General features: G+C 40.0%; 1 protein-coding gene across 1 annotated transcript in view; it reads left to right on the plus strand.

Annotated features, from left to right (window-relative positions):
* SLC15A1 (solute carrier family 15 member 1) overlaps positions 1-12,916 on the plus strand; it is a 28,144-nt gene extending 15,228 nt beyond the window's left edge. Inside the window, exons 11-23 of the mRNA XM_075741038.1 lie at positions 894-983; positions 2,510-2,554; positions 2,649-2,681; positions 2,810-2,898; positions 4,052-4,133; positions 5,567-5,692; positions 7,646-7,795; positions 8,227-8,276; positions 8,869-8,976; positions 9,108-9,204; positions 9,644-9,790; positions 10,638-10,745; positions 12,067-12,916. Of these exons, the coding sequence (XP_075597153.1) occupies positions 894-983; positions 2,510-2,554; positions 2,649-2,681; positions 2,810-2,898; positions 4,052-4,133; positions 5,567-5,692; positions 7,646-7,795; positions 8,227-8,276; positions 8,869-8,976; positions 9,108-9,204; positions 9,644-9,790; positions 10,638-10,745; positions 12,067-12,255 (1,314 nt within the window). The 3' untranslated portion in view covers positions 12,256-12,916. The remainder of the gene's footprint in view (positions 1-893; positions 984-2,509; positions 2,555-2,648; positions 2,682-2,809; positions 2,899-4,051; positions 4,134-5,566; positions 5,693-7,645; positions 7,796-8,226; positions 8,277-8,868; positions 8,977-9,107; positions 9,205-9,643; positions 9,791-10,637; positions 10,746-12,066) is intronic.
* The last annotated feature ends 983 nt before the right edge of the window (positions 12,917-13,899 follow it).

A 13,899-nucleotide genomic window follows, 5' to 3' on the forward strand; every position in this document is an offset into this window, starting at 1 on the left:
GAAGCTCGTGGTCTGGCTAAACCTCAGTGCTCCCCTGGGACTGCAAGTTATCACCCCAGCTCCTGTGGGAGAAAGCAGAGCTCTGTGTGTTGATGCTTTGTGTGATCATAAGCTGCCCAGGGAAATTTGAGAGAGATGAAGAAAAGAGTATTTCCCTTGTCAAACAAATATAAGCACCCATTAGTTTTTGATTTAGTAAAATAGCAAGCATTATCCTTGTCAACTTTTGTTTCTCTTGGTAAACTGGCTTCAAATATGCTGGTTTAATGACTGCAGAAGGGATAAATGGGCATGGTGTTGACTGTCATGGTTAATGCTCAGGGCCATAACACTTGTCTTGGGATCAAACTGCAGAATTATGTTTAGGAATTTCATTTGAAGTGGATAAACACAGCATCCACTCGGCCTCAGTACAAGCTCCTTACCATGACTCTCAAAGCCTTGTGTCCCGCAGTCCCCAACCATGTCCCTTGCTGCCTGTCCACCCTGCCGCCAACAGCAGCACAAACCTTGGCCTCTCCTCTTTATTTTCCTTTTGCCTATATGCAGTTCTCAAGTGTGAAATGTATTCCTCAGTCACTCGTTCAAATGTCTCCTTCCTAGAAAAATAACACAGCGTTAAGTGCAAAGTCTCATGCTGCCATCACTATATATGCCAAGAGGCGCAGGTCTGTGGTATCAGTGGCACCTTAACCAGCGGCCATTCCCACACCCACAAGCAGACCTTGTGCTTTTTAATAGTAATTATAGAAATACCCACAACATAGAAACTTCAGGATGTGGGTAAACATTACATGATGTGTCTTTACCTGTTGCTGTGCTGCAAATAGCAATCTGCAACTGTCTTTTTTTTCCCCCTCTAATTCCTCTTGTGTAATTCTCATTTGCTGCAGAAACGACTGATTGCTCAGACTAAGATGGTGTTGAAGGTGCTTTTCCTTTACATCCCTCTTCCCATGTTCTGGGCACTTTTTGACCAGCAGGTAAAGTAGAAATTGTTTGGCTTGGCAATCAGAGCTGTACCATGTCACTCTATGTACTCTCAGGTCACCAGATGTAAAAGGCATCTATGGGAGGGTGGAAAATACTTCTTTGCAAATTCTTTATTCTGGTTACCAAGTCATGTCAGTACAGGATGTTCTGCAGCCAGGGGAAACTCAGTTTATCTGGGCATGCCCAGGACTGATTCAGTGACCGAGGCCTCCTCAAATCTCCTATCAGCTAGGACTCAGAGGAAACAGTAATTTAAAGGGGTAATAGGACAAGGAATAATGAGTTTAAACGAAAAGAGGGTAGATTTAGATTAGATATTAGGAAGAAATTATTTCCTGTGAGGGTGGTGAGGCACTGGAACAGGTTGCCCAGAGAGGTTGTGGATGCCCCCTCCCTGGAAGTGTTCAAGGCCAGGTTGGATGGGGCTTTGGGCAACGTGGTCTAGTGGAGGGTGTCCCTGCCCATGGCAGGGGGGGTTGGAACTAGATGGGCTTTGAGGTCCCTTCCAACTCAAACCGTTCTATGAAAGCTTTCTTAGTTCTAACACTTCTTCCACTCTTGTGAGATTAAATGTAAGGTCCTAGTGTAAATGCTCTGGAGAACCAGGCCTGAAACGACCTGGATGCCAGTTTGTTTAATCACTCAAACTTGTTATAAATACCTCACACCTTCAAGCAGAAGCATAAGCCTATAATTCTCCTTCACTTGGTGGATGGAAGCAGGCTTTCGTAGTTGAGTGTAAATTAGGAGGTTGTCTGAGAACCAGGGGCTGAAAGCTTTATCCAAGGCAGCTTGTAGGAAGTTTGGTCCAGATTGCCTAGATCGTGCTGCTTTAGTCTAGTACCAGTGAGCTGTAACCATCAGTGTTACAAATGAAATTCAGAACTAAATAGTCATTACGTGAGTAAGAAAGATAATCTCTGCATCTAAATTTTCCACTCTTTTTTTCCACACTTTTTTTCCACACTTTTTTTCCACACTTTTTTTCCACACTTTTTTTCCACACTTTTTTTCCACACTTTTTTTCCACACTTTTTTTCCACACTTTTTTTCCACACTTTTTTTCCACACTTTTTTTCCACACTTTTTTTCCACACTTTTTTTCCACACTTTTTTTCCACACTTTTTTTCCACACTTTTTTTCCACACTTTTTTTCCACACTTTTTTTCCACACTTTTTTTCCACACTTTTTTTCCACACTTTTTTTCCACACTTTTTTTCCACACTTTTTTTCCACACTTTTTTTCCACACTTTTTTTCCACACTTTTTTTCCACACTTTTTTTCCACACTTTTTTTCCACACTTTTTTTCAGAAAACTAGTAAAGAAAGGAATGAGTCACAGGGATCACTTTGTTCAAATGTTTACATTGCAGACTAAGAATACTCCCATAGCAAGCTAGCTTTATTTTTTTTATTGTATTGCATGCCTTTCCCAACACTTCTGAAAACAATGCAAGAGGAACTTTGGAAGATTGATTTACTGTGGTATTTAACTTTCTCTTCTTTTGTTAAGGGGTCAAGATGGACACTGCAAGCCACGACAATGGATGGGAATTTTGTAGGTTACTTTTTTCCTTAATTAATGTTTTAACATTTACTTTTCAGATAAATTTTACTTGTCATAATATTAAAACTTATTTTTTCTTCACTAGGGAGCTATTCAGATTCAGCCAGACCAAATGCAGGTACAGTAATCTTCTGTCTGCCAATTCTAAGTACTTCCCAAAGATTATTTATATATATATGTATTACCCTTCATTAAAAAGGACTTTAAAAAATACTTATTTTTTTCTCTTATGTTCATCTTCAACAGACTGTGAATCCAATCCTGATTATTATAATGGTCCCAGTTGTAGATGCTGTGATTTATCCTTTAATCAAGAAATGCAAGATCAATTTTACGTAAGTTGATGTACTTACCTGACTTCAACAGAGGCTCACTTTAGTGGTTTCTTTAAACCTAATATAACAAGAGCAAGCATTCAGCTAAGGAGAAAATAGTAATATATTTAAGATAGAGTTAATATTTTAAAGAAATGAACATTAAAACCATAGAATACTGCAAGAGGTATGTACAGGCACCACAGACTAGAGGAAGAGAATCTAACAGTAAAGTAACAGTATTTTCCAGTTAAGGAAAGGAGGGATGCTGTTTACTGGTTTCCACTTCCCCAATGTTTACCCCCTCTTTTCCCCAAGTATAAGTAGTAGAACTACAACGTACATCCTTAGCATGTGTCATGTTTTGGGCTTAAAACCACCTGAGACAAGATATGTTTCCTCTTCAGTTCCAGTGAGGAGTCTGGCTCACTGGATACTTGTAGGTGTAGCTTCAGAGGGCTATTACACATTATTTTTAATGTTGGTCATGAAGTGACTAGCACTTGCAAGTTGGAGAGGCAGAAGAGAATACAATTCTTAAAACAATTTTTATAGGGCTACAATGCAATGCTGCTTTTCCATCTACTTACGGACATCTGGGGGCATGTGCTGTGCTGGAAACATTCATTTGTAGACACTCTACATCTGACAAATGAGGCAATAAATATCTACCTTAAATGTACCCTTACAGCTTACCTGAATGTCAGTAGATGTCTCCTAATTCAACATATTTCCCTGACTTTTTTTTCTCAATATTTATTGTTGATTTAAACATAGCAATATAGACACTAGTTGTTACCCCTTTTTAAAAAGCATAACTTGTTGTCTTTTTGTTGTTTTAAAGCTAACAACTGTACTATATTAGGTTTCCTCTTCCTGCAGAGCAGACTTTTCTAGAAACCTAATAATTATGTTCAGTCAATGTTTGAGCCCAGGAGATGCAGAGTAACGTGTTACTAAGATGCTGCAGGAAAGATCTATTTCCCGACAGCATAACCATGAGTTGAGAGGTAACCAGCTTAGCAGAACACTTTCTGTAACATCGGCTGTTCAAATGGTGATTGTGTGGCAGTTGTGGTTATTTGAGTTTCCCCACCATGGAAAAGAAAACCACTAACAGCTGAAACTTTGAACTTGTCTTAAAACTCACATATGTGTGTTGTTGTTTGACTAGGCCCCTGAGGAAGATCACTGTCGGTATGTTCCTTGCATCTTTGGCTTTTGTTGCTGCTGCCCTTGTGCAAGTGCAGATAGATGTAAGTTCAGCCACATGCAAGTATTTACTATTAACATTTAGTTGTTAATACAGAATAAAGTGTGCTTAAGGGGAAAATGAGCCAAGACTCTTAAATTTGGAAGGAAGTATATGAGCACAGAAGCAGAGGGAGGAAAAATATTAATGCAGTTGTGTGATTAGCACAATAAAATTAACTAGCTATGAACACCCTCCTGCAAAACGTCTCATCTGCCACTAACATAAATCATGCATTAAAGGCAACCTCAGGTCTTTAAACTGAGACTAAAAGCTGAAAACCAGAGACTTGTTTGGCCTAAAAAGGGGCTGCTTTGTACCTCTGATCTCTTCTGATATTCCGACTGGAAGTGAAGTGTGACAGTCTGGGAAGCATCATCACAGCATGGGCAAAGATGATACCTGTTTAAGGCAGGATTCATCACACCTAACTTTCCTTGCCCCAAAGGGAGGTGTCATGCCTGAACTGGATGAAGGTTTCCCCTGTAGCTGGGGCATCAGCAGCACCTCTGGGAGGTGATCCATTGCACCCCAAGATCTGAATAGCTATCTGGAGGTGCCTGCCTGTCTTCATGCACTATCAAGGCAAGATACTCAACTCTTAAACAGCTTTAGTTAGGAATGAGGAATTCTCTTCTTATTGCCTGGGTCCAACAGCAAAACAAGCTTTATATTCAACTTTGTCTCTTGAAGTCAGAAGAAGAGTCCAGCCTTAAGCTGGTAGGGACACATCCAGGCTGTCTTCCTGAATACCCTGTTCAGAAGGCCAGAGCTGTGCACACACGTGCACGCTGGCATTGGGCAGAAGCTTCATTAAAGCCGGTAACTTCCTGGACTGTTGCACAAGAACTTTCTGCAGAAAGGTGAAGATAGACTTGTTGTTGTTGTGTGATGTACCTGAAGAGATTGAAGCGGATAAAAGTATAGGAAGGGAGGAAAGGTTGAGGCAGAACTGAAATAGACACAACTCTTGATGCTCTGCAAGAGCAAGAAGTAGAGTCTCTAAGTTCCATTTCTCTGGGCTGTCACACCAGGCAGTGCCCATACATGCTTCTGTCCAGTTCAGCAGCACCAGGGGGAGAATGAGTCAGAATATGGTACAAAGGAACTCAGGCAGCGATAGGATGTGGGAAAAGCCCATTCCTTCAACTGCAGAATGGCCTTGGTAATGGCAGCATGCTGCAGGACGTGATCAAAGAGGAACCACGTCTGGCCATGGAGGAGTTGTTGTGGATGAGACACTTTCCTGAGGTGGCAGTAAGACAGCTTGTGAGCCTAGTGGCAAAAGCCATTATTAAAGTTGCAGCCCTCTGACAGTCACAGATCATCAGGCAAATGCTAATCTTCATATTGAAATAATCAAGACCACAGTAATTACAGTACTTTTTCCATGTGACTTAGGATAGGGCACTGATTTTTCTTTTTTCTGTCCTACAGAAAACTCTTCCAGTTTTCCCTGCAGCTGGGCAATCCCAAATAAAAATTATAAATCTAGGTACTAATAATGCAACAGTTGGGTTTGAATCTCAACTTAACAGTGTGAATGTAATGTCTATGGAATGGGTAAGTAAGGGGAGATGGGGAATAGCAAATTTAAAAAAAAAAAAAGATAATCTAATGGAGCAAGTCAAAGTGGTTCTTAACTAATGGTTCAAATGTGATTCTTTTCTAGCTTTTTTTCTCTAATAATTGTAAAGATTTTTTTGTATTGTGGAATGAATTGTTACTGAAAACACAGTGAATGAAGAAATAGTAACCATTTCAATATTCTAAGCAGTACTAGTTTGTTTTGGTAAGAGTGTTTTTTTTCAAGAAACTTTAAGAAACTTAGTGATTTTTGAACTAATTGAAAATTTCACTCTTGCTAAAAAGGTGTGTCATGGTTGAACCTGGCAGGCAGCTAAAACCACTACACAGCTGTTCCCTCACTCTCCCCTTCAGTGGGATGGGCAAGAGAATCAAAAAGAATCCCCTCCATGCCCCTCAAAAAACCCAAAACAACAACAACAATAAAAAAACCCCTCCAACCACCAAAGGTAAAACTTGTGGGTTGAGGTAAATACAGTTTAATAGGACAGACAAGGAAGAGAATAGTAATGATAAAAGAATATACAAAACAAATGATGCACAGCACAATTGCTCACCACCTGAAGCCGATACTCAGCTAGTTCTTGAGCCAAACTGCCTCCCAGGCAATTCCCCCAGTTATATACTGAGCATGATGTCATATGGTATGGACTATCCCTTTGACCAGTCTGGGTCAGCTGTCCTGGCTGTGTCCCCTCCCAGCTTCTTGGGCATCCCCCACCTTCTCGTTGGCAGGGCAGTGCGAGAAGCTGAAAAGTTCTTGACAGCTTGGCAACAACTAAAATATTAGCGTGTTATCAACATTGTTCTCATCCTAAATCCAAAACACAGCACTATACCAGCTGCTAGGAAGAAAATTAACTCTATTCCAGCCAAAACCAGGACAAGGTGCCATTTCTTAACAGCAAGAACATCCCTTCCTTCAATAAAAGTCCATTCAGCTCTAAGTCACTGCTTGGTACTGTGAGTATTCACTTACTTTTTCTGTGGCTACATCATGTATATCAAGCTTCAGATTTTGCTGTTAAAGAACCCTATCAGGTTCTATTACAGCATAACCTTGACAGCCCTATTGACAGGAAAATGTGGTGGAGCTGATGGACATTTTTAAAAATTAATGTTAGGAAGTGTGTTCTCTGGTAGCCTGCAGTCCTTTTTCCCCTGTAAGAAGAGAAACCCTTACTCTGTCCTCCTCCAAATTTGCCTCACATGGAAACTGAGTTGTGAGGAGAAGATAAGGGCACCCAGATTGTATGCTGATGTGGAATTGATACAACCATGGCGCACACCTGAAAATGAAGGGTGTAAAATGCTCAGCTCCTTACTACAGACACCTTATGATCCAGATGTTTTGGATTATAAAATGCTTTTTATAATCCTATAAAACAAAAGGGTTACTTTAGTAATAATGTGTTTATTAACATTTTAAGTATTTTATGCTGATGAAATGTATTTAGAATATTTAAAACATGTCCTGGTAATAGTCACTCCTGCTGAAACCATAAAGATGCAGCTTGCATTTGCGTCTCTTAGGAGGTGTTGCTATTTGGAAAATGCTGCATCTTAACTTATGCTAGTGCTGCCTCTGTAACTAAACAGCATTTTACTTGGTGGTGGTGGTAAGCCTGATTTATCTGGAGCAAGAAATACACAGGAAAATATAACAGCTATTCCATAATGCTTGTGGGAAGCTCATGTTACTTTAAAGCTTCTGTTAACAAAAGAAATTAATAAAAAATAATGATCAAATTTAGTACTTGATGTGGAAAACCTAATAAAAATGAAAATTAGGAGATACTTATGGTCTCTGGCACTTCAGAAGTAACACACGTGTAAGCTTCTGACCCCCTGGAGTCCATAACATTTCCTCAAAGGTGTAGACATGTATGCAGTGCATGGAAGTTCATAGCAATCTGTTTGTCTTTGTAGACGGACTACATGACATTTGAGACTTCTCAGTTGCGATCATTAACCATAACTTATGGAAATATACCTATAACGAAACCTGTCACGTTGTCAGAGAAAAGCCGTTACACTCTTGGAATTAAAAATAACATGGTGGACGTTGCTGCTGAATTGGTAAGCCTGCTTAATTCCCAAGCTATACATTCCTGTCTTAGCAGCTATCTATGATGTGGAGTGGGTGAAGCTGAGAGGACAAGATCTGGGTAGCTTTTCCCTTTATCTTGTTTTCTCTCTCTCCCCTCTCTGCTGTACAAGTGAGACAGAGGAGCTATAGAGAGCAGGGCAGGATGTTGTTTAAAAAAAAAAATTAAAAAAATTACCAGCTTAGTATTTAATTTGGCAGTTACCCTTTCATCAGTGATTAAATGTGTGATGTACCTGAATCCAGCATTTTCTAGTAGGCGTGTATCCTAGTAGGATCCTAACAGAGAAGGTCTGGAGTCTTGCCCTGAAGCCTCTGTCAGTTCTCACTGCTATGTAATAGTGCACATCTAGGCTGTTCACTGATGCCAATGAAGTATCTTGATAACGGTCTCTTCCACCAGCTGTCTGATGAGGTCACATCAAAACCAGAAGAAGGGAATAATCTCATCAGGTAGAGTTTGTTTTGCTCCCAAATTCTGGCAGTAGTGAGACTGTCTCTTCAATCTGCCTCTTGGGTGGACTCTTCTTCTTGCTTAATGGAGTTTTCTATACTGCAGGAACTCTCTGCTTGCTGGACACTTCACTCAATGTTTAGGGGATGTAGGAACTTTTGGAGCATGATTCATTTAACCTATCTTGCATATCTACTTTGGGTATAACAGCAAAAATTGGAAGTGTATGTTTTGCTCTGTCTAGACTTTTTTGTAGACAACCAGCACAAATTGCACGTCTAGGCTTGGGTAAGACATACTACTACTTCTCTGCTTTTCTTCTACATCTTCTATTTGCAGATGCATTTGTTACTGGTTGTAGTAGAGGCTTGCTTTTGACATTCTCCTCAGCAGGCAGAGGGCTGACGTGGGTCTATCTTGCTTTTTGCATTAGCCACATTTTAAGAGATTTGGAGTTCTTTTGGAAATGTTAACTGACAAAAATGAAAGGGGAAGACTTGTTGTGCTGCCAGTACCTAATTAAAAGTAAAACATGTATTCTTTGACTTATGCATATTTTGTTTAGTATTTCATCACTCTTGCATTTTAAAGGTTCATAAACAATTTGCCTGATGATATCAATGTCACTATGGGTGGCACTTATTTTGGAATACTGAAGCCTCTTTCTGCCAGTAATTATAGCCTCTTTCCAGGAGGAAGGTAAGCATTTTCCTTTAATCTAACCACTTAAAGACATGCCTGTCCTTCCAGAAAGGACATAAACTCTTATTTTATAGAATACACACAATTGTCTATACCTATGGTCTGAACTGTGTTTTTTTCTTTTTCAGAAAAGATGAGATTATGGCTTTTAAAAATTCAGTCCCCTGTTCAATTACTTCAAAGGCATTTGGATTTGGCAGTGCCAATACGATTGTAATTAACGGGGTGAGTTGCCAGTGCTGTTCAATGGACAATACAGAATCATGTTTCATCTCAATATTTTCTTTAATTAAAAAAACACTTGTAGAATTATCCCTCTTGTCATTAATTGTACATATGATAGAATTCTGGTATGTTAAACAGAACATAAAAACATCATTAACTATAAAAATAATGATGGGTATGATAATGATACGATGCAAGAACTCATGTTCGTCACTAATGGCCTTAAATCTTTAGGCTTATAAGACACAAAGGATTTGCATGAAGTCTGTTGTAAAATAACTATTACTTCATAACTAGATATGCAGCGTTTTGTATATGCTATTTCTTATTTACCCAGAACTTTGTGTATATATGATTATAGAGATGATATAGAACTGTTTAGAGTGCCTTTAGTGTACAGACTCTATCACTATTACTAATGTGCTGTTTTAATTTCCAGTGTTCTGGAGACGTTCTTGATGTATTGTATTCTGAAGATATCCCGCCCAATACAGTCCATATGGCTTGGCAGATCCCTCAGTATTTTATTCTTACATGTGCAGAAGTAGTTTTCTCTGTCACTGGGCTGGAGTTTTCATACTCACAGGTAGGTTTTGCTCTTCAGAGCTATCATTGTGTTAGAGTCCTGAGTGGAGTCCTTACCCTGGTACAAATGAAGATCTTCTGTGACTTACTGTTTTTAAGTGCTGGTTCCATATTGCTGCTTTGTTTGAACAATGAAGTCCTCCAGAGCTCCCTAGCAGGACTATAGGCTGGCGCGAGTTGGCCTTGTTTCACTACCCTTCAGTGCTTTCCATAAAGCTATGCTGAATTACATTGTTTGAAGACTTGACCACCAGCCCTCAAATCTCCTTCTCACATGTGACTTTCCATTGAAAATAAGTGAAAACTGTACTGCTGCTAGAAAATCAAACTGGAGAGCCCTCAAATGAACTTGTACTGACACTTTATCTCTGCACCAATTTCCTCCATACGGTCTTTAGGAGCAGTTTAATTAGACACTCTTAATTAATTTGTCTTCCAACTTCAGTTTATTAGCTGTGTGTATTTCTTCCCTTAATTCTGAGACTATAAACTGCAGTGATGGGAACATTGTAAGATGTGGCTTGCTAGACTATGATGCGCTCAATTTCTTCATTTAACGTGTACCGTGTGCGACTGAATCGGAAGTAAAATGTGCCTGTTAATTACTCAGCGTATACAAAGCAAAAGGTGTTTTATAGTCAGTACTACTAATCTCTTGCTCTTCAAGGCCTTCCCCAGGCCTGTTTAGTTCTCCAGCAATTTTTAATTAAAGAAACCCAACAACAAAAAACCTCAAGAAATCCTCCTCCCTGCAGAGAACCAGTGTTATAATGTAAAGAATGCAGTAAACATCAGAAAACAAATCATAGCAGTATTTGACTAAAACTTAAGTGCCTTTACTTCTCTAGGCCCCATCTAATATGAAGGCAGTGCTGCAGGCAGGATGGTTGCTGACGGTGGCTGTCGGTAATATAATTGTCCTTATCGTGGCTGGAGCATCCAAACTCAGCCAGCAGGTAAGTGCAAAAGAAGTTGCATGCTTTTATATTACACTATGAGAAAGCAGCTCTAATATGGGGGGGACTCATGGCTGATAATCCTCAACTACCACTTTTGAACATCAGCATTAGGGTGGATTTGCATTTGTAATTGGAATGTAGGAGGTTAAGCGTTAGCTACAAGTGTACCAGTCAGTCGTAAAACTAGTGCTTGGCTGAATCTCACTAGAGTATATAAGTAATGGAGTTATGAATCTTTATAAGCTATCTGGATTAATACTAGTGTTGAACAACAAGGTGGTAAATTGTTTTCTGGAGCTACTTCTACAGTTTCCATTGGCCTTTTTCCCCAGTGCTGCCCCAACATGTGTATGCATGTACATGTACAAACTAAACTTTAAACAACTCTAACAAATTACGTCTTCGACAAAGGTTTCTACTCCTTATCTGCTGTCTGCCATTCCTAACTCTTGCTCTGTCAGGCTCCTTCCCTTGCAAGCAGCAGTTTCTAGCATCTCTGTAATAAATTGCTTCTCATGGTGTGGAAATGCTGTGAACTTCTGGGCTGAAATTCTAGACTAATGGGATTAAAATACTGAAATTCTGTTCACTGCTAATGAGCCTTCACCTGCATACCTCAGCCTCGTCATGTCCCTTCTTCTAGCTCCACTGGTTTTAACCCTCACTCCTCGGGGTATGAGAGCTGTGGCTCTTCTGGTGAAGAGCACTTGGACAAGACTTTCTCAGACTGCTCGTTGCACTCCTTAATGAATCAAAAGGAATATCTGGGAGAGGGGAGAGCCTGTCTTTGAAATGGGTCTGGCAGTCCTGGTTTCAGCTAAATTAACGAGAAAGAGCATGGAACAGAGCTGTTGAGGTTTTTTCAGGTGGAGATAGCACTTTGAAACCAAAGGTTTTGCTCTTGTTCTCTGCCCAGATCTGTGGTCAGTAGAAACTTTACTGCTGACCTAAGTGGAAGCTGGATGATTGCCAGCCTGGTTAAAAATGAGATTACCTGACCAAAAGGAGGAGGGGCTGAGTCTTCGGGCTTTTGTTCCATTCCCATGCCTCTAGGAAGAGGATATTGTAGAACTTTCCAGCATTCATAGAACTTTTGTCTCTTCATTGAAGACAGAACTGCTTGAAAGGGCCTCAATTATGGGTTGCTTTAATATGTATTATATACATCTAATACTTAGTTCTTTAAGTCATATGGTATTTGTTAATGCGCTCAGTTTCATGTTCTGAATTAACGTCATTCCTTGCAAATAGTAAAAAGGTGTAATTCTTTTGAGGAACAAACATTGATGGGTAAGTTTTATACTTTTTTTTTTTACAGTGGGCAGAGTACGTGCTGTTTGCTGCTTTGCTGTTGGCAGTTTGCATCATTTTTGCTGTCATGGCTTATTTTTATACCTATATTGATCCAAACGAGATTGAAGCCCAACTTGACGAGGAAGAAAAGAAAAAAGTCAAAAAGGATCAAGATGTCTATGAAAAGCAAGTTGAAGAGGACTCTCGGATGTAAAAAGTGTATTCAAGGCGTGTTTGTAACTTATGGTATCCCGTTAACTATCCCTGTAGTAAGAGGAATCACAGTATCAGTAGCACCTCTGCATAATATGCTCCATGGGAGAGGTTAAAAAAAACTGTTTTAATTTAAAATGCAGCCTCTCTTGGGAAGCAAGAGGAAAAGACTTGAACATGGTATCCTGAAGAAACTCCAGCAGAATTTGCACTTTTAATGTACCTCAAGCTTAAATACTACTGCATTAAACTGTTGAGGTTGCACTCGGCACTATTAGACCCTGTGAAAAGATGTATTTTTATACTGCATTTCAATTTTATATCATGAAAGAAACAAGTATTGCAAAAAATTAGTAACTGAAGCCACATTGTCTGCATGACCCCTCTACCCTCCCTGTTACTTTTGAAAGCAGCAGGTCACGTGTACTTCCTTAGGGATAATGGGATCAAAGCTCTGGCATTGCTCAGCTTCGAGAGCTGTCTGTGCTCCACATGGCAGTAACTTGGACGTGCCCTGTAATATAACGCTTTATGTGTCTGTTAACTACCCATTTAATTCCTGTTATGTTTTTAATTAAATATATTAATGCCCACTCTGGTAAACAGACAATGGCAAATGAGATTTGGAATAAGCAACAGCAATAAAACTTGTGTTATTACATCACTTCCATTACTTTGTGTTAAAGTATTACTTGATATTACCTCTCTGCTGCTTATGTGTTCCATCACTTGAAGCTAATGGACAAGCATCAGCCTTCTCTATCTTAATATACCTGTAACACCCATCAAATTTATAGCAGGGAAGACTATAAATTTTACTGCCTAACAGGATTCTGTGGACCATGTTACAGAGTGCTAGTGGTCTGTGCATTGTTTTGGGAATTCCTGTATTTAGATCCACACCCTACACTTTCTCTAGCAGCTGGCTTGGACTCCCTAACCCCTCCAGTAGCCAGGCCAGATTTATAGCTGCTTTGATACCTGGCTCCCACTACTCTATCCTATTTTACAGCTGGTACAACTTGATATGTGCAAGTGGTCGCACTGACGTACACGTTCAAGCAATGTGTGTGTTACTGGCACTGCAGATGCACAGGCCCCTTGGTTCTTACTCCAGTTGCAGGCACTCAGACCTCCATGGACACAGAGAATAGAGTTCCTCACCCATGAAAACAGTTAGAAATGGAGCTTTATAAGGCAAGTCCAAGGTGCTCTTCTTCTGTACCCCATAGGCAGTAACACCTATTGGTCTCTAAGGTCATTCAGGGAGAGCTTTTCCCATGGATTCAAGGTGCTGGGTGTCCCTCCAGCCCATGGGGCTGAGGGTCTCCTGGGACAGCCCTGTGAGGAGCTGGGTCCCTGCCATGCTCTGAGGAGCTAAGGGGGTTTTGTACCAGCTTTACCTGTATAGGCTAACCAGCCTTTCCATTGCCATGCAAGTTAAGCAAAATAAATTGTCTCTCAACTGTATCCCTACAAGATAGCATCTTCTGTCTACTATTTTGCCCATGCCAGGTGAAATGTTTGTTTAGCATTTTAACATTTTTTTTCCTTTGATATACAGGTCACATGTCTATTTTTTATATCATAAGCTATGGGAAGTTAGCACTCTAGCAAACCCACTCACTTGTCTACTACATGGATG

This window comes from Balearica regulorum, chromosome 1 (genome assembly GCF_011004875.1).
Source record: "Balearica regulorum gibbericeps isolate bBalReg1 chromosome 1, bBalReg1.pri, whole genome shotgun sequence".
Taxonomy (NCBI): domain Eukaryota; kingdom Metazoa; phylum Chordata; class Aves; order Gruiformes; family Gruidae; genus Balearica; species Balearica regulorum.